Genomic DNA, 27,509 nt, shown 5'->3' on the forward strand with positions numbered 1-27,509 from the left:
AGAAAACGGACAGTTCACCTCCATGTTATATATACGCACGCGCAACAGGTGGTAAGCGCGACGGACAGAAATCAGCGCGGGAAAAGGAAGCGCATCCGCCCAGCCGTGGCGAGAAACAACGGAATGGGCTAATTTAGGGTCCGCAGAAGCCAGGATAGAGGGAACACGGATACCGGCGATAAATTCGCAGGCCGACACATTCGAGAATGAGAGGAAAACCGGTATAAACACAAGCCGCCACACGCATCGATCCAAATCAGCCACCGTTCAAGCCCTGTTTGCCGATGGACAGTCGTGAGAGCGACGCTGGTTGCATGCAATATGGGAACCACTTTGCATCGAAGCTTTGCGCAGTTGAATGCAGTGCCAGAATACATCCTAGCGAGCGGCGTAAGCAAAATGGAAATACGCGATACACATTCGACGTGACACCTCCGCTTATATCGACGGTATCCCTGTCCTAAAATATTGAAGTACGCATTCTCCTCACCATTTATGTGGTGCGCATAAAGGTGCAGAGATTAAAGTACGCATTGTCCGGCCATTTATGCGCTACATAACAAACCCTTAAGCATTGCTGAACTAGAACTCGTAAAAGCTCGGCGGCTTAACACTCAGGCGAGCGATAAGGTACGGATCGTTGTCATTTGGAATGTCACCTCGTTATTTTCACAGCCCTATCGCAGCCGATGTCGGTAACGTGGAGGTGATAACTGAATAAATGAAGGCGTTGAGACGCCCTACGGCCACTGTAAGGTGACTGTATACTATAAGCATAACCTTCGTCAGGCGAGCCACGCGAGTCATAAGCTTCGTACGTACGTCACGCTGGTATTCTTTCTGTGTTCTAACACACTCGTATTATAGGCACCGTAAACGGTTTCAATTGTACTGTACACAACACGGCTGAGTGACGCCATTCGAAAGTACACAAATGTCTCCCAGATGACAGAAAACCAAATTAGGCGTCCTTCTGAAGTCATTTCCAGCAATACATAATGGTCCATTTCACTAACGCTGAAATGGTGCGCAATGACGGGAGCTCCATGTACCGGGAATTCTGGATTCTTTCTTGGTAGAAGTTCAGGGGATGATGGTGAAACTATATAGGGGAATCGTCTATAGACGAGACAAATTATGCTTTTACGCTTAAGGCTCATAACGTATAGCGAAGCAACCTCTTGATGGATAGTGTCTGCAAAAGTGGCATTCTGGGCTCATATGACTTGTCACAACAACTACATAGCGACCTGCTATTAGGCAAAACTCGCCATGGTACCACGAACGACGACGCGTTTTGTCTTGTCGACGACGCGGCCGAGAAATGATACTCCGTACGTAAACGCCTATTATTACTCATGCGTTCTCGCGTCTTTACCCGATGGAAACCTACTGAAACACTAGAGAGAGGGCAGAAAGGAAAATAAATAAGGACAACCGACTTGAGCAAGGCAAATCGGCAACTGTCTTTCTACCGGAGAACGAACGTGGGAGTATGTTTACAGCTGAGCTGCAGAACCTCATTCGTGCACAGTAAAGCCAGGAAGAAAAAAAAAAGAATAGAAAATAATGTAGTTCTTTAAAACGGCTAATAGAGTGAAGGAGCGACAGAAACCCTGCCACCGCCACGCGCCAACAAGGTCGCCAACGAGCCCGGAAAACTGTGCAAGAAAAAGAAAGAAAAAAAGAATAAGAGGTAGAGGGTGTAGTTGAGAGAGAAAGAAAGCGTCGCACTGCCCAACGGACCACTTCGGACTCACTGGAGCCGTGCCTTATTTTTCCCCGGTTCGAAAAGCGTTTCTTAACTTGGTTTTCAGCCCGCTGGGCAACGCACATGTCGCAAGGTCGTTACGTCATTTGCTCGGTAGGCTTGTTTCTTGCCATGAAGTGGTTGCTTTGCTTCGTCGTCCCCCTCACTTTCTCCCTTTACTTGTATTTTACTCTTCGCTCTGATGATTCTGTCAGCTTCACTTTCGGCCGTAAATTCCGACGGCGCCGAGACGCAATGGTCTAGTATGTTCCCTGAGGCCAACAACAAGCTTCTCCAGCGTTTTACGAGCTGGGAGCCAAAATTTCGAGCAGACACCAAAATCACGAGAGTTTCGACAGGTTTAGGAATTCGTAACTTCATTTTTCAGCCTTTCCTGGTCGGCTTATCTTGCAATGGCTTTTTTTTTTATTCCCGGTGTAAACCTTACAGCGTGTTATCGCCGTATTCACTTCCAAATATAGCAAGCTGTCAGCGCAACACTGTCAGCATTCAGTTCTCCGTTTGCTTTTTTGGCCTGATGTCATTAGATCTTTTACTATCATTTTGCTACGATTCGACCTTCAGCATTAACATTCGAGCAAGCTGCCAGCTTGCGACGTACCGGATTATTTAAGCCGAAGTCCACGCGTGAGGAGCAGTTCAGTTGACAGTCGCAAATCTGGCACCTGGCAGATACGGCCACAGAGCAGGAATGTCAAAGCTTTTGAGTCGCTACTTTCCAAGGAAAGGGGAAAAAAAATAAACAGGTTGCAATTTCCTGAACTGCATATAAAATTTTCGAAACAGGCAGGCGATGTCGCATACCGCAGTACTATAAGAATCCAATGACGTTGGATACATCGGGTGGGGAACCTAAAGCGAATGCGCACCAAGAAATCAATCGCCTTAGGTGCTACACTTTGTTTGTGAAAAGAAGAAAAACTCCCCAGAAAGGTAAATAATTATTTTTTTGCTCACGCACACTCTATCTTGATGACCAACACACATTTTCTCGTATCGCGGGAAAGCCGAGCCAGCGCAGGACAACCACAAATGTGTTGCGGAATTGCGATAAAGAATCAGGGAGGGGAAGGTTCGTGTCGTATGCCTCACTCGGTGACGCCTTCGGCACACGATTTGGAAATTCCGCTGAATATGCGGGTAAACAGCGAGAAAACAGAGCGAATAAGCCTTTTCCTCTATACGGACTACCGCAGGTGATTATACGCCAAAAATGCGCAGCTTCTCACAATCGCACAAGCTAATATTAGAGATAAATTATACAGGCCACCTGGCCATTGTAGCTGTATAGATGGGTAATTATAATGGTTGACGAGTGAGATAAATAAAAAGCGGTCAATAGTTCGCAAGGTGTGATAATTCTTTCTTTCTTGCGAAATGATCAACACTTCGTTCGTTTTCCTCTTTGTACCCGAGGAAATTTACTCGAAATAAAAACATCTCAATTTCTCTGCACTGGATCGTAAGTTAGCACTTCGATGGGGTATAATACGACCACCTCTGCTGTACGCGTGGTCATCCCGGCCGAAGAAAAAAAAGGTCTGCTGACACCAGACAGAACCTTCTCGCCGATGAAGAGGCAACGCACACGCGACTATCACACGCCATCACCAGCGCCAAGCGAAATAAGTGAGGGCCAACGTGTATACACCATGGTGGAAAGTTCGCGGTCTGCAAACAAAGGATCGCAAACCACTCGTCGGCCTCCGTCGCCAACGGCGCGAAGGAGAAGAGACGGGCGGTCTCACCAGCGCTGCTATCGCCGACCGCCCTTGTGTTTGCAATGCAGGCGTGGCGCAACCAGCATACAGACCAGAGAGAAGCGGCAAAGCCTCATCTCGCCGATTCAGGAGGCGCCTTTGTGGTGTACCGCGGGCTGCTAGTAAGGCGGTGTCGCCCATTTCGCCTGCTCACCTCTCAGTTTTTGCGTAGAGGGAAAGTGCGAAGCGTTGAGTGACGATCTCTGGAAGTCTGAAGCCGGATCTGGCACCGATAGCTAACCGAGTGGCAGTAGATCACGCGTATTGTCGAGATGGGATCTCCACGGAAAAGCCGGGACGACGGTGACGCAGAAAGCTGTGGCCCAGCTTTGTCACCACTCGAGGCAAAGAGAGAGGAAACGTTGCGCAAACATTGGCGGATTTTGACGCGAACCCGGTGAAGCACGCACTCATGCAATACAAAAAGAAATGTCGCAGGTTTTGCCCAATTTGTCATATAAGGGACTAATTTCTTTGTTTCTTCGTTTGGGCGCTTTATTCGTTGACCATATCGTTCGCCGGCACGATGGCCGAGTGGTTACGGTGTTCGGCTGCTGACCCAAAAGACGCGGGTTCGATCCCAGCCGTGGCGGTCGCGTTTCAATGGAGGCGAGGCGCTACAGGCCCGTGTACTGTACGATTTCAGTGCACGTTAAAGGGACCGACAACTGATTTTTCTCGACCCAGTTTTTTACGGCGCGACAGGAAGCTTACCCTTCGTAGCGTTTGTAGCTGCAGTGGTTTATCCTAAAAGCACGTAGTTATTTTATAAGCAGTATTTTTCGATCTGAAAGGCTCCAAACACGCATGAAGGCTTGCTCCAGCAACGCTGAGAATTGATAGCGATGCCGCTAGCCCTTGTGAAAGCTGTCGTTCTGATTTCGCAGGAGTTACTGTAGCTATGCTTAACCACCTTTGTTTTGAGCTTTCAAACCATATTACAGCGAAAGCTGTTATGAGATCATTTCACCGGCCGTTTTTGGCGCCGTAGTTGTCCGCCGCCGCTGCCGCCGCCGCCGGTGTCCGTAACCACTATCGCTCGAAATAAGAAAAAAATCCCAGGATGGAACGAGGTTCGAACCTGGTCCCTCTGCGTGGGAGCCCAGTATTCAACCTCTGAGCCATGCCGGTGCTTGAAACTGCTTCGCAAAAAGGTCGTATACAGGCTTCATGTCGGGAAGGAACCACATTAACATATGCAATATAACGTGGTAGAAGAGTAAAATGAACACCAAGCGTAGAACAACCCGAATTCTGTTATCAGGCGTCACGCAATGAGAATTGCGCAACGAGAAGGTTATTGAATGCTTCCAACCCGTTACAAGGGGCTCCGCCATAATTCTTCATCGTCATCAGGCACAGCATCAACAAAGTGCGCATAATTCCTTACATGCGTTTAGCAGGTACCACGGCTCTCGGTAGAATGACGAAAAATGGCATAATGTCAAAAATTACATTGATTTATAGCATAGTGGGTTCCTCGCAAGTGCACTTGTATTAGTTGCCAAGGAAGCCCATAAGCGCATGATCTATTTCCTCGGGGTCCCAGTAAAGTTCTTCGCCCCCCCCCCTCTCTCTCTCCCACGTCAACGTATGTTATACCGCATGGCGGGAGAGGGATGATGATGATGATGATGATAACAACTTTATTGTTCCGCCAGAAAAGGAGGCCCCCTACTCCCCGTCCTCGGCACATAGCGACCGGGCGTCACCTAATGCAAATTACATAACTGGTGGGCCGTTTAAAGCTTCCAACTCATTACAAAGGGTTGAGCCATAGTTCTTCATCGTCATCAGTCTTCGCGTCAACAAAGTGCACATAATGCTTACAGACGTGTAGCTGGTGCCTCGCTTCTCCGCAAAATGACGGATAATGGCTTAGTAGGTGCTTCCAAACTTCACAAAAATTGTGATTTATGGCGTAGTGGGTACCTTGCTAGTGAACTTGTATTAATAGCCCCAAGAGAGCTTATAACGGTGCTTTAGAAACGCCGCTCTTCCAGCTTTCGCTGTGACTGTGCTGCGGTTTCAGCGCAGGCCTGGCGTTTTTTTTTTGAAAATAGCAAGCTGTTACAATGAGATGATGTGGCTTTATACACCTCCTCGGTATTTGTACAGCGTTGTGTGCGCCTGCGCCCAAGGTTGCCTGCGCCTGTGACATGGATGGCTTGTCCCGGCATGGGATCATTACGCCAAGCGAAGGCAGCGCCACTTTGTTGCATACAACTAACGCAGGCCTATATGTACATTTTTATGGAGTAATATCTTTTAATATAAAGAAATGAACAATATTTCAGTACTAACAAAAAAGTCATCGAACGCATACACCAATCAATGGTCACGTGACTGGCTTCATCGGACCGTTTATGATCTTGCCGCCAGAGGCGCCAAAGGTCATTTTTCGCGACTTTCAATGAAGAAATAAAAATATAAATCCACCTCTCACGAGATAAACAGGGTTGGTTTGAGTCAATGCGACGGACAATCTTTCCATCAGTGCAGCCATCTCATTTCATGTTCTGGGCAGTTGTCGGTCCCTTTAAAAAAGAAACAGGTGGTCTAGATTATCCGGAGCTCTCCACTACGGCGTATCTCATAGCCTGAGTCGCTTTGGCACGTTAAACCCCATAGGCCAACCACATCACCTCGTTAATAGACGTCATCCTAACATTCACTCTTTCGTGATTACTTACGAGAATTAGGGTACTTCTACAGAAATCAGTTCAGTTTACGGCCGTTTCTCGGTAAATGCACAAAGCTCACTAAGAGAAGATTGGGTATAATTGGAGGGCTATAGAGGAGCGACGACATGCAAACGAATACTCATAAAGCGCCATTTCCTACACAGTACGGCACTGGTTGCTGAGCATACTCGTGGCTAGAGCAAATGGTAAGGGGGACGCATCGGGAGAGGATTGACCTGAGAGCTGGGAAAACCTCGCCTGCGTGCGACACTGGTACAGCTCTCAACATAAACATCCGCCGGAAGCCGCTTCGGTTATTGTAGGCCAGTAACGACCCAGAAAAAAAAAAAGAAAAAGTCGTTGAAAAAGCAACAAAATGAATGTGGCTGAAGCCTGTATCGAAGGCACAAGAAAAACCTTTAAAAAATGATGACGCAGATGACGCGCTAAGAAAGCAAGAAACTGTTCAGCAGACGCAGGAGGTCAAGGTAACCAACAACGAACCAGATGCGCTTGAGCGTTAGCCGAAATGGCACCACAAGGATGGACACTAACAATTCAAGCGAAGTTCTTTCAATATTTCTGGAAGTGCTCGCCAAAGACGAATGCCCGAACCGCGGTGGAACTAGGAAACCGCCCGTATTATAGAAAGCAACTGAAACAAAGCGAACATTACTCTTTCTGCCTTCATGTTTGGTCACGTAGAGGAGGGATGGAGGCATGGTCGAAAGAGGGGTGAGGGAATGTATAGGAACAGTAGGGCACAGAGAAGAAATAAAGAAACGTGGGTCGAAAACAAACACCCGAAGGGCGGCTCCGTTGGAGCGGGAGTATAGAGAAGCTCAGAAATGCCGCAGCATGCGCGAATACTCCACGCAGCGACAACAAAATATAGAAAAAGAAGGGCAGATGAGAAGCAACAATAAGAAAGAGAAAAAAACGGGAAAAAAAGCGGGCAGCGAGCGACAGCGAGACAGGGGAGAGAAAAGAACCGCGCGTTTCCGGTGGAAAGCGACCGGCTCACCACCGCGCGTGCGCAACAACAGGTGAGCGAGAAGCCAGGAGTGGGGGAGAAAGGGAGGCCACACCATCATCCCGTTGTGCGAGACGAAACCGGCAATGGTCTGCGGCCGCTGCGAGCCCACGGGCCCGTGCATCCGCGAGCCACACCTCTATTTCCGAACCTCGGAGCAGAATGGCCTCACCCTGTCAGCCTACTGTCACGCGTACGCGTGCAAGCCGAGAGAAGCAAAACCCTGCATCACGAAGGTTGTTTCCAATGACGTCACAGTATAGCTGGCTCACTTCGGGATCTCGGGGGGGGGGGGGGGGGGGGGGGGCTGCTCGCATTGCCGCTTCTTGCGGCCGCTGATCCGTGGCGGTGGCGCGCGTACGAATCAGCCGGTCATTTCCGATTGTCCGCTACCTCCCGGTTAGAAAAAAAAGGGAGGAGCCGACGATAATGCTTGAACCGGAAGCTGTAATTAGCGGCGGAAGTGAGACTACACTACGCGCGCCACCGTCACAAGCGGGAGGAGGAAGTCACCTTTCGGATCCATTACGGGAGCCGCTCCTCCCACCCTCTTCCTGCAGCTCCTTTTACGCGCGATATGTGACCTCTGGTCGGCTCACGAGGGCGAGACGACGCTTATCCAGGGATTTGTTTTAAAAGAGCCCGCCCCGGATAAGTGCGTTAATTAGACACAGCGGAAGTGACTGCCCTGATTGACCACACCACATGGGTACAACGTCGTCAACTTCAGTGAACCGAGCTTGCTTTCAGCGTCCCGCGCCACCGACTTTCTACATTTCAAAAAAAAAAAAAACAAAAAAGAGGAAAAAAAAGATTACACGTTACATATCCGCTGCCCATGGCAACTTTAGCTGAACCTCGGGTCCGAAGTGCGATGCAAGATATATATACGTGAAGCGAAGAAACTGATACAGATAACATGAAACGTGTTCCTGTACCATTAATGCCCTTTCTTTTTTCTCTCCCTCTCTTTTTTTTCCGTGAGTCGCTCTGTTCTTCGTGTATGGGTACCAAATGCAGCCTAAACGACGATCAACTCGCACAGGTTGCTATTGCAGTGATCGGTTCCTTATCTGGAGATAAAGTAGTTCACTTAGTATGAGTGTGCGATTTTCGTTGGGGCATTACGCTACGGCGGCTAAAGTGGAAAACCTCTGATAGAGATATCTAACGATGCTGCAGAAGGTAACGAACTATATGGGCAGGCTCAAAACGGCGTAGTTGTTTTTCTTTTTTGTAACTTCACGCCCAGTTATCAAAGACTACTGCCGCGCATTTGCAGTCGCGTAAGCGAACGCAGTTTATGGGCAGTGACGCAACGAAGCCCAGAATTGCAATGTCTGCTTACCGTCGATGTAGGCTTGCGACGTGGGCGCTGCGGCTCCATTCATGACAGGCGTGACTTTTTGCTCCGGCATCGGAAAGCTTCCTCCTTGCTGGAAGAACTCGTCCAGACCAGGGACGCACACAGACTCGTACAGGTTGGACGGGACGTTCTCCAGCGATGCGCACTCCTTCTCCACGTCTGCGACAGAGGAAATGTGAATTACTTCGTAAGTAAAGTTCGTCGTATACGTGTTACGCTGCGACGCTCCGTGAATTTCACAGCAAATGCTCGCTAAGATGTATAAATAAGTTTATTCAAAACGTACACCGCGGCATTGCGCGTTCGACCCGCCACGGTGGTCTAGTAGATATATGGAGCTCGACTGCTGACCCGAAGGTCGCGGCGTCGAATCCTGGCCGCATTTCGATGGCGATGTAATGCTAGAGGCCCGTGTATTTAGATTTTACGTGCACGTTAAAGAACACCAGATGGTAAAAATTTCCAGAGTCTTCCACTACGGCGTCCCTCATAATCACAGTGGTTTTGCGACGTAAAACCCTAACAATTAAAACGTACAGCTAAGAATTGCGCGTCGGATACCTTTGTAGGCAAGCACGCAATGCATCTGAACCCACTGATAATGATCAACTAACTCATTTATACTCCTGTATGCCCCCTTCCACTGTACCAAAATCAAATACGCGTTCCGCGTACTTGCCTGTACCTAGCCAGTGATTTCACTGCTCACTGACGTCACCCCGGCCACGTGACGAAACATGAGTGCATCGCATTGTGTTTCGCACTAACGGGGTTGCATTACAAAGGAAACACACTTACTCGTGCCGCAAAAACTTATCATGTCGGTGCATCAAAGCAAGAAGTGGTTCAAGGACAGAAGCCCAACTACGACTGCACAATGGAATCGGCTTCCGTTGCATCAGAAGAAAAATAAGCTTGATTCTGTTGGAACTCTCGCTCACTCATCGCCGGATCAGGTCCATTCGTCGACGACTTCATGGTGGTAAAAACAAGCGGACAGCAGAGACTCGGTTCAGCTAATTTAGCACGCTTGAGCTCTTCCGCAACAAGCAGCCAGACATGCCCGTGTTTCGACTTTCTCGGGAGTGCATATAGCACGAGACAGCGGTGCTTGTGTATACGTGACTAATCCTGCTGGCGTGAAGCTAAGTACACAAAGAGCAGTGACCGCCCCTACTTAGGTCCACAATGGGCCTTCCACTCGCCAGGGCTTCGCGACGCAAAAGGCCGAACAAAAAGAACGGCCGCGCCAAGGTTGGGTTTGGGTCAAGGGTGCGGAGGCAAAAACTCGAACGCGGATAATTTCCAGGTGAAGACGGCGGGGGCGGTGGCTGGCAATTTCTCGGCCGAGTCGAGGGCATTCAAAGCGGGACGCCGAATCCTTCAGCTCACACGCACAGCGCGGGAACGATCCCGTTGTATACGTTCTGACTTGGAACCTCGGCTAGACATTCACTGACAAAATCAGCGCGCAATGCAAACACGAACCTTGTGTTGCGCTTACACGCTTACAAACAGTGTGTTTTTGTCTTTTGGGACGGGAGAGGAGGATAAATGGGTTGTGCTGGATATTCGGGGAATACGCAGATGCCCTCACTGAGAAATGCCTATAAACTTCACTTCCCTGTGCGAGATCGAAATTCAGCTGATTTTGTCAATCCGGACAGGGTAGGCTGACAATCTGACTTGCGGTCAGCCTCTTCAAAAGACAGCTGTGGACACACAGTCCAAGCGTCAGTGGCGCATTACCAGCGCGAACTAAATGGCTGCTGCGTGATAACGGTCCTTACTTACTATTGTGATACCTTTTTTTTTTCATGTTCTGGGTTACAATTTTTAACCAACAATTCGAAATCGATGTGCCTTAACGACACCTAGTCTTCCACTTCGTAAACCCAGGTATAGTGCTACTCACTCAACGTAAACCATAATGGCAACAGCAAGTCGTTTCCAGTTCAAGCAGTTTATTTCTGTCAACTAGTAAAGTTCGCGAAAGGTACCAAAAAATAATGATACAAGGCAAAAAAAAAAAATATGTATCACACCCATTTCACCTCTAAAATTTTGCTCTCAGGGTCTCAAGTGCATATCTATGCTTTGCTGGAGGAGTGTAACTCATTAGATTACATCGGGTTTTCCTTACTTGAAAAGTCCACATACAATTAGTCTTTGATAACCGCACATTAAAGTCCGTATTGTCGCGACAGCTTCCTCACGTCGTGATTTAACTTTCTTACGTCTTATAGAATGCGGTCGCGTGAATCATGTCGTCACAAAGTTGCCCTCTATACTTGCAAACTGGCAAGTTCGTACAAGTGTAACAAGCGAAAATGTGTACACGGTGCCTTGCATTGTTTACACTGCCGCTTTTTTATATATATGATACTTATTTATTTCACACTCACATCATTACCACCCAGTCTGCGCAGCCGCTGGCTAAAGTAATTTATTTTGGAAGTTCGCACCTACGGTGGAGACTGCTCCGACATGGATGATTCAGCGTGTTTCCACCTAACACTTGAATCGCGGCAGTGTTGGAACAGCCATTCAATGAACTGTGCACGTTGATGCGTCGAAGAACATGTGCCGACAACCCGCAGGTTTTTTATCCCGATAAATAACAGGACGCTTCACCGACCCATGTCTTTTTTTGTGTGTGTATTTTTCTGTCAGCGTTCGTCGATGACCCGGAGTGCTCATATTTCCGGCGTAACAGGATGCACTTACATGCGCAGCAGATGTGAAATTGACGAAAGGTCGTTGATTCTAACAGCAGCGAATAAAGCTGAGTATTCGTAGACGTCACATACTAGTTTAACCGTCCCGTCGCCCATAATAGTGGATACGCCAAGTACCAATTTAAACGCAATGGCGCGCTATAATGTGATATACGTTCTGCGCTAACCCACAGAGCCCGAACATGGATCAATGAAAGTGCTTAAAAAGTAGGGATCATGTGAAGTTAATGCGTTCTGCAAAACAGAAGGTCCTTGCACACCAACTATGTTCGTGTCATCACAGTACATTCGCAAGCTAATAACAGTTAACAGGTCGACGCCTTGGACACCGTGAACAATATATTGCCTTAGAGGTCCAGGCAACGGCGTCTGTATATTAAATGGTAGAGATTTACGGCATTTATATGGTGTTTTCGTGAACGCTCCCGAGATAAATGACCTCAGGAACAAGTCAAGTCACCTAGATCCCGCCGTCCGATTCGAAATATAGAGAGAGAAATAAAATACAGAGAGGTTAACTAGGTCAACAGTCGGGCTAACTACTACTCACCAAGGCGCCCTCTCCCTCAGCACTGCGTAATTAAGATTTCGTTCCAAGCACTGGTGATCGCATTCGTGGAAGATTCGAGAATCTCATGAATCCTCGTAGTCTCATGACGCGATGCGTTTCCAAAACAAAGGGCTTTCGAAAGTAGCTAACATGAGTCGTAATGAGTATCGAAACAATAGAAACACAGGGTGTGATGTTTCACTTTTACCCTCTGAAAATATCTAGCCATCGAGTGAGCGTGAACGTCGTAAGTTAAAGTGTACCTCATTGTCTGCACGTTCATTGTGTGCCTCGTATAACGATGAATAAATGCAATTATATTGACCACTACATTGCCGATTGCCCAGTGTGTCCGGTTGGCATCTCTCTTTTTTTTTTTCGTTTCTTCGATGCGGTGCACACGTAAGTCCATCAAGCCGGTACGTATAAGCAACTGGCAGATCTTCCACGACGTTCATGGGACATTACTATGCACTATTAAGCGCACTGACGAAGGCAGCTGATACGCACGCGAGCATGCAATTCACTCCGTGTAGGCGTGATGGCGGCAGGTGCTGACACCAACGGACTGCGGAAGCAGCCAAGCGTTCGCCGTCGACCCCGCTGAACCGCTGAGCGAGTCAGCATGCCATTGCATGCGTGTGATCGGACTCGACGACTCCCACGATGTGGGGGGAACGCGCACCGTGGGAATGTAGCAATGTTCATAAAAGGAAGTCTGCTTAAGCATGACGCAGGTGGTCATTTCGCCGTTTTCACCCTATTCCTACACATGGGTGTTCTCCATGTCGGTAAAGTATTGCCGTTGTTTCTATGGCCTTCTTCACAACTACGAAGGGGAAAAAAGCAGCAATGCTGCACAAAAATGGACGGCAGCGCGTGTGTATATATAGAGAATCTCTGAAAAACATAGCAGTAAGTGTAAAATTAAGCTTATAACTATGTAATCCAGCAAGAATACGAAACATGTAACAAGAAAAAACAAGACTGCAGCCAATCATACACTTTGTGCACATGTTGTTTCAAAGCGGCTCTTTCTTAGTACTCTCTCTTCTCTCTTCTCATTACATCTTATCTCCTATAGTGAATTAAGTTACAGCTCCCACACTAAACAATCTCGACTTGAGAGCGCTTGTCTTTTGCAATAGAGCTTTACTCACTGTTATTGAAAGTCGTTGCTACGATGTCGCTACGAAGCATCATTAACTCGGATGTCAGCCCAAAATCCATCTCGGACTCGCTATAGCCTGTAGGCTGCCAGTACGTGTTTCGGAACGTCCACTGGTACCACTTCCATTGCGGCATCCCTTTCCACTGCTAAAATAATTAGCACTAAATGCTGTTCCATTAGCACTCGATGGGTTCTTTCCAAGCGCTGCTTCCCGAAAAAAGAATGTCCACTGTGTCGCAGCATCCGCTAATGAAGTGCGTATATAGGTGTGTCGTTAGTGTTGCCTAACTATACCTCGATGGTGCACCTATTATAGAAAGTCTTCGAAATACCACGAACTACCGTAAGAGCATCCTGGATCGTCCCCGTTTAACTAGCATGCTTTGACATTGCTTTCTTTTTTTTTGTCTTTCCCAATGATAAGTAGATCCGCAATGACCTGGCAGCAGTATAACTCTAGCAGGGCAAATGCGACAGCGTTCACAGCGACGGACGTTTCCCATTAAAGGAACAGCGCGACCGTGACTCGACCAAAGATTTCCCCCGCGGAAGAATGCTCCGCGCCGCCGTCCGCTCAGATGGTGCTTGAGTGACACAGAGAAATCCACTAATAGCATAACACCTACAGATGACCCGCTGGGCATTTGGAATTAAACTTCGATAACGTCTACACGCGCGCGTGTCTAATGTCATCGGCCAAGGCGTTGAGTCCGTACTGCTCGCCTTACAATGAGCGCCAGGAGTCTCATATACTCATACTCATACTCATCTCAGTCTCAATACTCAGTCTCAATCATCGCTTAGTTATCCACCTTACCCCTCTCTGCTACTCTCTCCCTCTCTCCATTTTCCCGCAGTGAATCTGGCACGGGGAAAAGACCCCCTTTTTTTTCTGGTGCGGACCAGTAATGGGAATCCCCGCTTTCGACGTTCGCATGCAACCTGAAGTGCGCCGTTGGCGCGAGTGTTTCGCGGAAAATATGGCCGTTTTAAAGAAAGTCCGCGAGAGGTAATAATCAGGGAGCACGTGCTGCTGTTCGCTGGCGCAAAAGATAAAAACAAAACGCCAAGCTCTTCCGACTGTGAGGCGCCGCACGTGCCGAGGCAAAAGCAGAGAACTCGGCATGACGCCAGTGAACAGAGCTTTGCATTCATTTTGAAAGGCGCAAGTTGAATGCCCTGCTATAAACATTGATATTAATACAAACCGCATCGTACGGAATGCAACGAGCAATGTATAAGCGTTCCAGCAAGAACACATCTATTCCGTTTCTCTTGTCTCTTTATGAAAACCATATGGCGCAGGCTCGGCAGCTTTCTAATGTCTACCACGAGCAATAGAACACTTAAAAAAGTATTGGCAAAAGCCGGAGGTAGACCCCCATATTTGAGAAAAAATTGGCAGATATGTCACGTGCTATCGGCAGGAAAGGCTGTACATGTATAAAGCAATCTAAATTTTGCTTGTAGATTTTTGATAAAATTATCCTCTACATTGAAGCTCGCTTCTACTCTAAGCCGCACACTTCATAGATAATTTCAGCGCACGCGGTGGTGTGCTTTGGAAAAAACAAGATAACCAACAATGCCAGCCTACAGAAGCAAACAAAATTCATTGGGACTGCATGGAGATGTGAACATTGTGAGAACTGCTTGCCGGGATAACAAAATGCACTAGATTCGCGCTATGACCACGCTCGAAGTCACACCACCAATTAACATAATGAAGATCACGATTCAAATGTAAACAAAATAGTAATTGAGGGTACGTATACCTCGGTCGCCGGCGGTCAATGAACAGCCACGCTTCGAGGACGCGTTGATTTGATCCACTACTGGAGAGCGCAAATCCGCAGCTAAGCATTGGGATGTGGAGCCCACTCGCGAACACTGACAGAGGCGTTTACATTCACTCCCTGTCGTGCAGCAACCTATCAGAGGGATCGTGGACGCACTTGCGGCTGTTTACGGCGCGGCATTTTTGGGCCCATTTCCGGACTGACAGGTCACCTGGCAACCGCGTTCGCGACCTGCTGACGACGCGATGCTACCCGGCAAAGATGAAATACTGCGCCCACTGATATAGGAAGTCAGCGCAATGACTTACATCAGACAAAACAAACAGAAAGGCTGATAAGGTAACTGAAGCTCCAAGACGTGAAAGATAAGATATAAAAGGGCATACATTACGCCGTATCACAGATCCGTTTTAATCTTAGGCACTGCATCATCCTAAGTGACGAGAAGGGACATCAATGAGTTGGTCTGTCTGTGGTACATCACCGGCCGTGGGCTTTAAAAAGATTATCATTGCCTTTTATCTACCCTGCCTTTATGTATCATGGAACTGTAAAAGCGAGATTAACATGTGCTTTAGCACTTCTGCTATCAACGTTGCTGCAGCTGAGATAGCCTTCCGAAGCGTTAGGAAAGTCAAGAACAGTCCGGTTTTTCGGAGAGGCTCCGAGATCGCGATTACACCTGATATGGAACCTACTTGGAACGATTTCGGTTTCTAATGGCTAGATCGCGACTATACCAGCCGCGTAAGCCTAGGATCTCTGAACCGCCGGGTTGCATGTACGAACGCTGCACTGGGACTCCGGAAGTGTAGATGTGTCCGCGTGCATAGTGCGCGGAGACATAACAGCCAAGCTGTTGCTGATGTTGCAGCGGAAGACCCCCTCTGCGCATCAAACAAAGGGCCAGGAGTCGTCGGAACCGATTAAAAACGTCCGCCAGCGAGCACAGGAAAACGGAAAGCCGCCCCTTCTCTTTCTGTTCTCTTTTCTGACGCCTATACATGGGATGCGGCGGCGGCGGGAGGATGCGGACGCCCGGGGGCGGATGGCGACTTACGCAGTCTGGCGCTCGAGAGGAAGAGCTTGGGGCTGCTACCGGTCGGAAGTTGGCAGAACGTCGCTATTATGGCACCCGGGGTCGTCGGATGCGTCGGAGCCAGGATGCGCCCGGGAAGGACGCCAGAAGCACAGTCGACCGCAGCCCGGTTGCACGCGGCAGCAGGCGGTGGAGCCGGGCTCTGGAGAAGCAGCGAGCGAAGCAGCGCCGAATCACCCAGCTTGGACTATGGCCGGCCGTCGTCTTCGGAAGGCTCACCAGTGCACGCGCCGAGGACACAATCGGAGTAGTTTCGTCAAGTGCCTTGGCGAAGAATTGTGTACGTCAAGACAGTTCCTTCAGCCAGACCTGCCTATTCCTCAGCAGTGCATGGAGTCTTTTCGTGGAGACCTCTATTCCGAGCACTCGAAGATTCGCCCGCAAGGTGCAAGTTCGGTTCGGGACGTTGATTTGTCACAGCTGCGAAAAATGGAGTGGCGTGAACGTTTCTGAGGTCGCCCCGAAGACAAGGGCTCCGTCAATAGCCTGGTGTTAGGTCTTCGCAATGAAGTTTCATCGAGTCATTCAGCCTCGTGACCAACAACTGCAGGGCGAAGTAGCCGCCAAACCAGACGTCCCTAATAAGACCATCGCGACCACTTGACCAGGGATAAAAGGATGGCGACGTCAGAGTCGCGAACCGAGGTTCTGGATTCCTGCTGTTCGGGAATGTGGGGGCTTGCGTGCAGCGCGTTGTCACGCCCTCGGCGACGCATCAGACAGCTCCGTCGGACAGGACACCCCGAGCGCGCGGAACACGTCGCGTTGACGACGCGCGTAGCGGCGGCTGAAGGCTGGAAGGACGGCGTGCGGGAGCCGTCGACGTGAATGGCGGATTCAGGTAAGGTCCCACGGCGGGAACGGCCCGGTCCGCTGCTCATTGGCTCAGCGGGGACGGGCGGAGGGGTGCCACGCTCGGATGGCTGCCTTGTTTCGGCGCGTTCGTGTGCCGCGCTCATTTTTTGCTTTTTCTTTTTCTGCTGCCGTTCGCCTCTTGTTGTTTCGCGCACCCACATGCGGCCTGGGTCGGCTTATTTCTGCCCCCTTATTATTTCTTTTTCTCCCCCCTTGCATGATTATTTCTCGATGTCGCAAACTTCTCTCTTTTTTTCGTCCATGCCGCAAGAGCTGGCCTTTTGTTTTGTGCGATGCCCTTCTCTCCGCTGTCGCCACTCGTCGACTATCTCGAAACGGTGTTCAGCTCTGACGGTCTTAATCAGCGTAGCTCAGACAAAGTGCAACAAGTTGCTCGATCACGTGCTACGTCCGCGCCTCGTGGCGCTAGTCATATACTGTTATAGGTACCGTAACAATCTTAGTCGTTTAACGCACTTAGTTGCATCTTAGGCTGTTTCTTCAGTTTACCAAATACAAAAGCGCGCACCGCGTTCAAAATTTGTTCCTTACTGGCATTAAAGAAATATGCGGATATCCGTCCAATTTGACAACAGGCATTTGTAGCAGATTTTAACTTCTGCAGCAAGGCCTTTTTGTTTTTTTTTTCATGTACTCCCTGGGTTATATGATGGCGCTTTGTAGATCGACAGCCTAATTATACAAAGCCAGTGCCTCAGGCTTTCTTCCACGACAGCTTAGCATAGACTGTTCCCACACCGTTCAAACCAATGGCAGTTGCTCGCCGACATACAAGTGCAGAAGTGTCTGTACACCGTGCAGGAACCCTGCACGCTAAACGACAAACGAATTTAACGCCTTTCGTGCAACATAAACTCTATCCACGCTCTATCACGGGTACGTGCTAGTCCACAACAAAGGAATAAGAGAGAAAGTAAAGACACCACGTGGCAGGCAATTAGAGAAACAATCGACGCACGCCGGCGATAGGTGCGAAACGCGGCAATATACCTCACGGCGCCCGCCCGCAAGGTCTTCGTCGCAAGGTGCGATCGTTAGTCGCTCCGCTGGTGCTATATCGTCGGGCGCGGGCGAGCTAAAGAAAGCCGCAGAGAGTAGCGCGTTTTTCGCAAGGACGAGCAATCTGTGAGGACTCCGGGTGATAATAATAAAGAAAAAAATGCACGGTGTCCAGGCAGTGAGAATGATCGTCCCGAGTGGACATCAGCAGCAGCAGCTGCATGCAGCGCCATTCGTGCAGGTGCGTCCTTGCTTCACGGTCAATCACGGCGCGATCCTCTGCGCTCCCGGTCGACCACTATGGCGCAAGTGGGAAAAGAAGGGCTCTTCTTCTTCTTCCTCAGGGACAACGCGCGGTGTGGTTCGCCTTCGATGAAAAACAACCGCCAGCATTAAAGGAGTGTAGCGGCGGCAATGACGTCTTTAAGGCCGACCTCCCATTGATAGCGAGAGGAACAGTGGTTAATGGCCTCAACCTTGATCGCGCTCAGCTGATGTGGCAAAAAAAAAGAAAGAAAGAAAGATGTAGACGGCACGGAGATAAAAATGCCGCATTATACTTGGGATGCCCCAGCAGAAAGTATACTACGGGCTATACAAGGAATGACAAATGCTGCTCGAGCGAAACAAACGATCTAACTTTGTGTCTGCGTGAGATCTTGCAGGTTAGTAACAAAGTCGAGTCTGTTTTTGTAGTTGTTGTTTGATATAGGAACCACTTCTAGAAGATTAGAAGAGACGGTCGCGGGAAGCTGCAAAGCAAAATACTGTTGCGAAACGCGTAGAGCTGCTCACGGCATTTAAAACGTGTGCGCGGTTTCGCGCGGCGCCAACCGTGCACGCGTGCGTGCACGTATCGCGTACAAAATCGCTCCGATTTCGCGCGCTTTCTGTATTTTGAAAAGTTCCGTGAGCGCGCAATAAAGGCAACAGTATTGCGCTTAAGCCGAAAACAAGCGCGTGGATAGTGGCGACCAAAGATTTATACCCGCGCGGCTTTCTCAACTTGAGTTTGTTTCTCCTCAAGACGTGCGAGCAAGGAAGAAAAGACACCTCAAAGGTGGCAGCGCTCGAGAGGAGTGGCTTCCTTCTCGCTCCAAGCGAAAGAAGTTTCCGGAATATTCCGGAAAGAAATTTCCGGAATGCTTACTGCTTTATAGCATTAAGACTTTCTTAATAATAACGTGATTCTGCTAAATACCGTGCAAGCATTATTTCTAACTCAAGCGAATCGCAGTTGCAGATGTCTGACTTTCTATCGTTAGAAAGTACGCTAGGTCTTAGATTTCGGCGATTCGCCATACCACCACATACTCCTTCTAAGGTGAGGTGCTAAGTATGAAGCATGGTCAGCACTTTGTCGATGGATGCAACACCACCTGAACTTTGACTGAACGTTCACGAAACGTGCAGTTTTCAAAGCGTAATTTCGCACGAGCACTCTGTTGACTTGGTCGCGTTTTGTCACGCGGGTAGTGGCGGCTCGGCGAGACTGAGAGAGGAGGAAGGAAACGGTGAGGGCGAGAGACAACGAGGTGCATCGCAGGACTCCCTCGCGCGCGCTCACACAATGGCATTCCTCGATCTGACAAAATACAGGATGCCCCGCTTTTCGGCTCGGCGCATGCACGTCGCCTCTCTGCTTCGGTGACGGTGCCGCACCTAAGGGGCGTTCGCCGCAGCCCGGTCGCACCACGCATGCGCGTGTCCGCCGCTACACTGCCAACTTGAGCGTGACCGCGTATATATTCTCTGCGGCGGGCGCGGATATGCGGTCGGCGCCACCGCAGCCATGGTTCGTCCCTAGCGAGCTCTGAAGCCTCTTTTGTCGTTCATAGTTGGCGCTCATATCTTTCCGTACTGCCGCCTTTGATATTGTGCCCCGCCCCCACGGGTACTCGCGCTATTCTAGACTACATGCTGCACTTAAGCATTTTTTTTTTTCATTTATTGTTTCAATATGCTCAATTATTACCCTTGTTTCGTATTATCATACCTGTGATCTGTTTTTTTCATCACCGTAAGTGTTTGTACCTGTATGCATATGAAGGCAGCATAGCTAATGTTTTGAACGCAGCCTCGCTCCCAATGAGTGGAGAGGATAGAATGAGGGAGAGGAGGACGTTGCTTGCGTCGGCATCCGGACTACTTTGTGACAGAAAGGCCCCATGACTCGCCTGTCCTCTTGTTGAACATCTGTGGCGCGTATAAGCGTGCCCCTCCTCGAACACACAATGGCTCTGCTTCGTTGTTAGACGAAACGAAGAAAAAAAAAAACACAAGATGCACACAGTATCTTGTAACTTTGCCATCCAACCTCATCTCTGTGTGTTTCCCTTGTATCGCCCGCGCTCAGAAAATCAGTATTCACTCTATCTATCCATACACCATATTCGTGAGCACAGGAAATGTCTCCCGAAGATATTTAATAAATGTGGACAGATGAGGATGGTTCATTAAGCTTGTTTTGTAAGGATTCGTTCTTGACTTTCTTTCTCTCACTGTGTCGCTATCCGACACGCCGAGTAAACGATGACGTGGCGTGTGGGCCAGTGACGAACGCAACAAACGGGCCGAGAAATAATGAACGAAATCCCATCTCAAGAATCGAAATCGGTGGTCCATTTCGATCATGCTCTCGCGCTAAGTGGCAGACAAGAGCGCTCACGAATAGTAGGCATACGCATTATATATAGTTTCTATGATCATCTCGCCCCCACCGAAATGTCCACTTCGAAAGAGTGAAGCCTCGCCAACAGGCAACAGGCGAACTAAAGCATATGGCAACAGGTTATGCTGCGGTAATTTTGTCACCTGTCCGAAGCAATGCCAAACGATATATAGGCGAGCGGAGCTTTCCGAGAAGGATAGCGCATCGTTTGTGCCGTGGAAGGTCTTTCCAATTAGGCGCTTAGTAACGAGAATCACGAAAACGCCACGCGCTGTGTGGGCTCAGGGCCAGCTGCATCCATGTAGGCAAGCGCACTCTGTTCAAAGGGAAAAAAAAAAAATAGAGTCGAGAGACAGGGGGTTGAAAACGTGACGTGACAGTGCGATGGCGCGCTCGCGCGTGCCTCTAAACGCGATGACGAGCGCGTTCGTGTGCATCGCGTAAGGGATGAGAGAATTCGGTCTTCCTTCCTTGCCAGCCCGATAGCGAGGCCACATTGCCAAGCATTTGGCATGGCGCGGGAGGGATGCGGGTCGCCCAAACGAGCGCCTTTATTTAAACCACTACTGCCTAACGTACAGTCAAAGCTTGGAGCGCATCAAGGACATCCAACGGTAGGCTTGAAAATCGGAGAGGAGGGGTGACGCGGAGCTACGGCGCGCGCGAGTGAGAGGAGGAGCGACCTAAAAAAGAAAGCGGCTGCGCGGCGCAAATCACGGTGATCCGCGGCCGCTCCGCACGTGCAACGGTAGGCGCTCGCCACCTTGGCAGCGTGCAAGGTGGAAACACCTTGGGCAGCGGCGATCGGTGGCCGAAAGACAGCAGTGCGGAACAGCGTCGCCTCCCCCGCCCGGCCTTGAAACCGGCAGCGCGGGCTTGGCGCCACGTAGAGAGCAAGAAAGGGAAAGCCTAAACTGTGTTGCTTTTTTCGGAGCGCAACGCGCGGCTGACGAATTGGAGAAAAGAATGTCAGGGATATTGCCAAGGTCGATTACTCTTGTTTCCCGGGCCGAGTGACGGGAAGGAGAGGTCTTGTATAACGGGGCCATTATCGCGGCACAAGTTGCTCACGCGCGGATGTCCTTGCTGCCGAAGCACCGCGTAGTAAAGTAGTAGTAGTAAACGGGAAGTTTACGTACGGATTGTTTCTTCATTACACCTATAATTTGCTGCCCAATAGGAAATCGCTGTCCGATATAAGATATTGCCCGGAACTAACGGCCTTGATACTACACGTCTGAAGCAAAATGTGGGCCAAGATCACGCACCACAAGAACCGAAGTATGCCTCTGGAAGCCCTTCAAGACGCAGGACGGCTTTACCGGAGTAACACTTTCATGTTTACAGTTCATTAAGGTGGCAGCATACTGCGCCAAAACCGAGACTAAACCAAACACGAACAAGAACGCTATCGAAATATCGTGTCAGTCAACACGGGATGCATCGACGTAGCCCTGCGCGGTTGTCAGCGGTCACCACGCCTGACTGACTTCAACATCAACATGAATGTTCGAAATAGTTGACGCAGTATAAAGATCGTTCGTTTTTCTTTCAAGGGAATCTTTTTGAAGGATTCAAGAGGACAAAGAAGTGTTAGTAGTGGTAAAAAGCTATAAGAATGCAAAAAATATGGGAAAAAAAAAACCGCTGCCGACAACCTGCACGTTCACGTAAACAAACAGCTCGCAGTGATCTTCGGCCGTTCCGGGGTTTCCACGCACTTATTCGCTGCCAGCTGGATGGAAGAGAGGTATATTAAAAAACGCTTAAGTGCGGCAACAATTCACGCGTGCTGCCGGGCGATATCGCCGAAGGCCTCCGGTGTGGACGCGAGGCGAAGCAGCGCGCCTGGAGCGTTACGTAAGGTGCCACACTCTCTCTCCCTTCCGAGAGAAAACAGCATTTGCGCCTAATGATACGCGAAGAAAAAGAAGCATTATATTCGCGCTGCTTGTCCGCCGCTCGCGGCGGCTCAGGGTCACCGTTTTTTTTCTAACGAGCGCCGCCGTCTCGCAGTCCTTGGATCGGTCTCAAGACGCTCGATCGCCCTGCTGCCTCTCGCGCGCACGCTCGCTCTCGACAAAGTTCAAGTTCTCTGTGTCACGCGACCGTTCGGCCCCGAAACGCGGCGGACGCCCGCAACAATGTGTGTCAGGTTCACGATCACCGCAGTGCTTCGCCGCAGCGCACTGTCTGCGGGGCAACTGCCTTGGCTTCCGCCTGTTGCTGCAGCCAGCTTCCTTCTCAGACGCTGTTCTTCTATCCTACTCATCTGCAGTATTTTCTCCGAGAACCGCCTCGAGTAGTCGGGATCATTTGTTTTATCAGAATCAGGTGGAGGCGGACAAAAAAAAAAAAGAAATGGGAAGCAGCGCTAAGATGTGTGCGCATAAAAAATGTGCCACAAAAGAAACAGATACAAGGCGACAACGCCCTCTATTTTGGTATCTTTTTGCGCGTGTTGTTTGCTCACCGTTTACCTACAAGCCCAACAACAGGTTCTGCTGAGTCTATACTCTCATCAATCTATTTCAATACGTGCCACCGCAGTCTGAATTTACGGATTATGTGAGCGGGCCATTATATCCTTTTGAAAACAGCAGCGCAAAGTGTGTTCCGTGTTTTTACAATTTCGCGCTCCTTTTCTCAAGATCATGTATGCAACAAACTAGCCCCTCAATACCTCCCGAGCAAAATTATGTTCTACTACACACTTAAGCTAGGTATCAACTCGTCACTGTTCCTTATTCCGTTGGCTTTTCAATTATTTTCATAATTTCATATTTCGTCTCAAGTTCCACTGCTGCTTTTCAGGCTTCTTGCATGTTTCAGTGCGTTGCTTATCTGGTGCACGTGGTCATTGTTGGCATCGATTACATTTTCTAACTATTATGTCTTCAGCCCTTGCATATGTTTCAATTAATGATGTCCGCTTTATTCAACCGTCAGAGAAGCTAGCCTATTGTGTCAGGTAAATCTCGCGTCATCAAACGCGGCATCCTCACCCCTTTTTTCGCTCACACAAATACACTAACGATGCATCATGTGACCCATCAAAATCCACGGTGTTGAAAATTTTTGCAGATCTGTCCAAAGTAAAACGAACCCGTGCCCGTTTCCTTACTCTGTCGTTTGACGGCAACCATGAAAGGCAAAGCAGAAGATAAAACATGCTAGCTGACACGAGTCGCTCCTCTGTAGTATCTAACAAAGATGAATGCTGACGCTGGAAGCTGACGGCCCAGTAATGTAACGTCTTCTTGGCACCTACGACATGCCACCGCTCCCACGAGACGAGTCATCAATCCTCATTCGGCGGTCGTCTTGAAAGCGAGTCGTCCGGACAACACGAAGCGCAGCACCTCTTTGAGCCCCCCCACGTGGGAGGCGTTTGAAACTTCCACAATGGCGTCTGCTCCTCGGAGCGACGGCGCCACGCAGCAAACGCGCATGGTTCGGTTTAGGCGCAGACCTCGACAAACAAGCAAGAGCCGTCAAGGTTTTCCATTTTGACGCTTTGTTTCGCCCACTTCACCGGGCTGACTTGCCTGTCTCGCCGGCGCACGCGAGAGCCTTCAATAGCGGCGGCTCGCTTTTCTGCTCAAAAACACGTGCTTCGGCCTACCGTACAGAACAGCCAAACGTCGTGCTCGTTTGACTGCTCTGTGCTTTTTGTTTTCCTTCGTTCCACGCCAGGCGTCCTTGGGGTAGACGGCTAGAGTGCCACTGCGGTGCTCATGTTCACTTCAACCCATAGCCATGGAAACAGTTTGGTTGACTCCGTAGATATACATGTCAGTCCACGTTGTTGAAAACAGATTTATGTATGTGTTTGGCATGTTCTCGATTGTGAATTTTCTGATGCCCGAATGCGGTCGCCAGAAGCGCCTAACTTTCATTCATTCATTCATTCATTAATACATACATACATACATACATACATGCATACATACATACATACATACATACATACATACATACATACATACATACATACATACATACATACATACATACATACATACATACATACATACATACATGTGCACCTGGTCCCGTCGTCAAAGTGCAACTTCACTACATCTGACATAAGCAGACATCCGTAATACGTATGCACGGAACAAAAAAAAAAAGCGTAAGAAGAAAGTCACGCCCGAAGAACCGAATTGTCAGGCCGCGGTGTGCAAGTTTTGACACAAGTGCGCGCCGCCTCATTATCCCGCAATGTACGCCGTATAATCTTCTTGTCTGCAGAAGTACTTTTCTCTCTTGAAAGTCCCCCTTATATGCGTGCATGGCTAGAACAAAGGGCCACACACGTCGGTTGGCCAACAAATGAAAAAAGTTGAGAATCTTTGGACACGTGCCATTGTGTCATTTCGGGGCCGCGATATGTGGAGGTTACCTCCTTATTACGTTGAGCTCAAATTTTACAAGTGACAAAGCTTTCGCGGGGTCCCCTGCACAACCCAGCGGTTGCGCAAGGTACGAAAAGCGCTCTTACCGGCCAAAATAGCGCGTCCTCACCTAATGATGTTCATAAGTGTGCATGCGCATCTGTTCACCTACTGTCTCTGTACTCGCATCTCTTTACCGACAAGTACCGACATCAACGAACTAGAGTAGGCTAAGGAGGCGTGAAACGTTCATTTCTTCAGTAGTCTGATATATGTGTTACATCTGTCGGGAATATACAGGCACATGAAGAAAGTGCGATGGCGATCGCATAGTCTAAAGCTAAGCATCGAGTGGGAATCTTCGGGCAGCGCCCGCACAGTCCCTCCGTTATGCGACTTGGACCTTCGTTAATTGCGCGCTGCTTATACGCTGAGCAGCTGCGAGCGCTTGAAGAACGCGGAGCTTCTTATCTGACGAACCAGTCCCGTCTCCGACGAACGGAAGTTTCTGCAAACAGAACGTTTATCAGCGGCAAGCATGAGTATGTGACTCAATTTGGGCGACACGTACACTTGAGTCCCTCTGTGTCAGCGTGCATCGGCCTAGAGTTGCTGCTTGCGTGGGTTTATCACTTGAGGCCAGAAATGACGCCATGCTCTAAAGTTCAGTGGATGTGATTTTACTTTGAAGACATTGCTTCTCTCTGATCGCTGCAGGCATTAAATGACATCCCAATTTGACGCACAAGAGGAGCCTGCTCTTATATTCTAATTAGTCACTATGGAAATCTCACAAAGTGTATTTTGTTTCGTTTTCGATGCAGACAGTGCAACCCCCATTGAAGCGCATACACCAAAAGCCATCCACTTCACACGTCATCGAGGGAATTGAAAATGGCTAATCAGCCTTTCTTTCTTAGAATATCGTGTTTCGAAACACAGTGAGGCCGCTGTCAATCACATCTGTGACCAGAACTTTCGCCATTCTGTAGAATAGTACTCCTGTAGCCCTGTGAGTACTTAAAAACATTGTGCCTTTACAAAGTATCTTGTTCTTCGCAATTAAATGGCTAACAACGCTGTCTGCGATCTCGAGAAAACACATGAATACGTTTGATATGGCTGTTCACAAGACTCTGCAAAGAAAAAAAAATTCGGCAGATCCCACGTGCCGTGGGAGTCGATGTTATGCGAAGCATGCGGCGGGTAGGGGACTGTGGCGTAACTTTTTTTACTCAGCGACGCGTTACAAAATGACGCTAAAGATTTGTATAAATTTTATACGCACACATATATATGTTGAAGAGCCGCATATGTGTTATATAACCAGTTTACGGTTGGGTATGCAACGTGGATAGAAGCGGTAAGCTGGTATGTAGTGCTTATACGTGTCCCGAGAACGCACGCACGTTTCACGCACCCGTGTACACGTGTGCAAGACGTTCTTGACAGCTCTTGAACAAAGGCATCATCACCGTGATCAGTGAGCACCAGCAGCTGCTTATGACTTGTTATAGGATCCAGTCGTGTTCGTGGTGACGAGGGGTCTATGTGTAGTGAAGTATGTGGTACAGTAGAGCTGTTGGAATTCGTGGATGCCTTGGTCATTTCGTCGACAAATTGTCTATCGACAGAGCCGGCGACATGTCGGAACCTGAAGCCACCAGGCCATCGCGTTAGTGAGGTATAGGCCGTTGAGGCTGGTAGTCCTGGATAGTGCTACGTAGACCAACATCAGTGGATGGTGTTTGTCGTATTCGTAGACTACCTGGGCGTATGTGGCCTACGTAGCCAAGTCTACAAAGCAACTGTCAGTCAGCCTGGCATCATCCTCGGTCAGCATGAGGCCATCGCCCAGGCTCGTAAGAAATGAAGTGGACACTGCGCCGTTCTGGTGGACGAAGCGCACTTTACGGTGCGGTGATGAGGATATCATATGTAACTTTCGTTAATGTATTCCTCTGGGGTCGAGCAATGCTTCAATATAGCTTGCTGAATCATAGGAATACAAACGTAATGTACATTAGACTGATATGAAAGCGGAGCTAACACTGGAACTACAGACGTTAATCTGATATGACGCCTGTATCGTAGGAGTACATATCGTAGGAGTATCATGTAGTGTTTATCACTGTCTTGTAGAATTAGATAGCCAGCACCACAACCACAATTGACGTTGCACCGGTATTACGCCTGCGTAGGCTGTTTTTCCAAACCAGTTTATAGACCTGGCGTGGCTCAGTGGTAAAATACCCGATTGCCGCGCCGAATGCTTGGGTTCGATTCCTGCTGGGATCCTAATTTTCATTCTTTCCACTCGTTGAGTCAACGCTGCCGATGTTGGTTTTCCTTAACGCTTTAGCATTTAAGTAACCAATGTCTGTTCTCGCCGTTCCTCGGTAGATATAAACTGTCAATCACCTGTGGCGCATACCCGCACACCGCGGCCCATGGTAAACGGGTATGTGCCACACGCCTCTAGTGGAAAGGGTTTGACGACGTACGCGAGAGGATTTTAACGTTATTCATGTCATGACCCGTCATTCATATTTGTCAAATCCTCTTACCCTCCCATGCAAATTTTGGTCTACACCA

General features: G+C 49.0%; 1 protein-coding gene and 1 long non-coding RNA gene across 2 annotated transcripts in view; one reads left to right on the plus strand and one right to left on the minus strand.

Annotated features, from left to right (window-relative positions):
* The window catches only part of LOC119393283 (protein c-ets-1-A-like), a 191,830-nt gene that overhangs the window by 9,165 nt on the left and 155,156 nt on the right, over positions 1 to 27,509 (minus strand). The window contains 1 exon segment of the mRNA XM_037660217.2: positions 8,597 to 8,773. Coding sequence (XP_037516145.1) covers positions 8,597 to 8,773 — 177 coding nt within the window.
* LOC119393285 (uncharacterized) overlaps positions 8,660 to 27,509 on the plus strand; it is a 41,203-nt gene continuing 22,353 nt past the window's right edge. Inside the window, exon 1 of the long non-coding RNA XR_005183883.2 lies at positions 8,660 to 8,789. This is a non-coding gene — a long non-coding RNA (uncharacterized LOC119393285). The remainder of the gene's footprint in view (positions 8,790 to 27,509) is intronic.

Source organism: Rhipicephalus sanguineus, chromosome 5, assembly GCF_013339695.2.
Source record: "Rhipicephalus sanguineus isolate Rsan-2018 chromosome 5, BIME_Rsan_1.4, whole genome shotgun sequence".
In the NCBI taxonomy this organism is placed as follows: domain Eukaryota; kingdom Metazoa; phylum Arthropoda; class Arachnida; order Ixodida; family Ixodidae; genus Rhipicephalus; species Rhipicephalus sanguineus.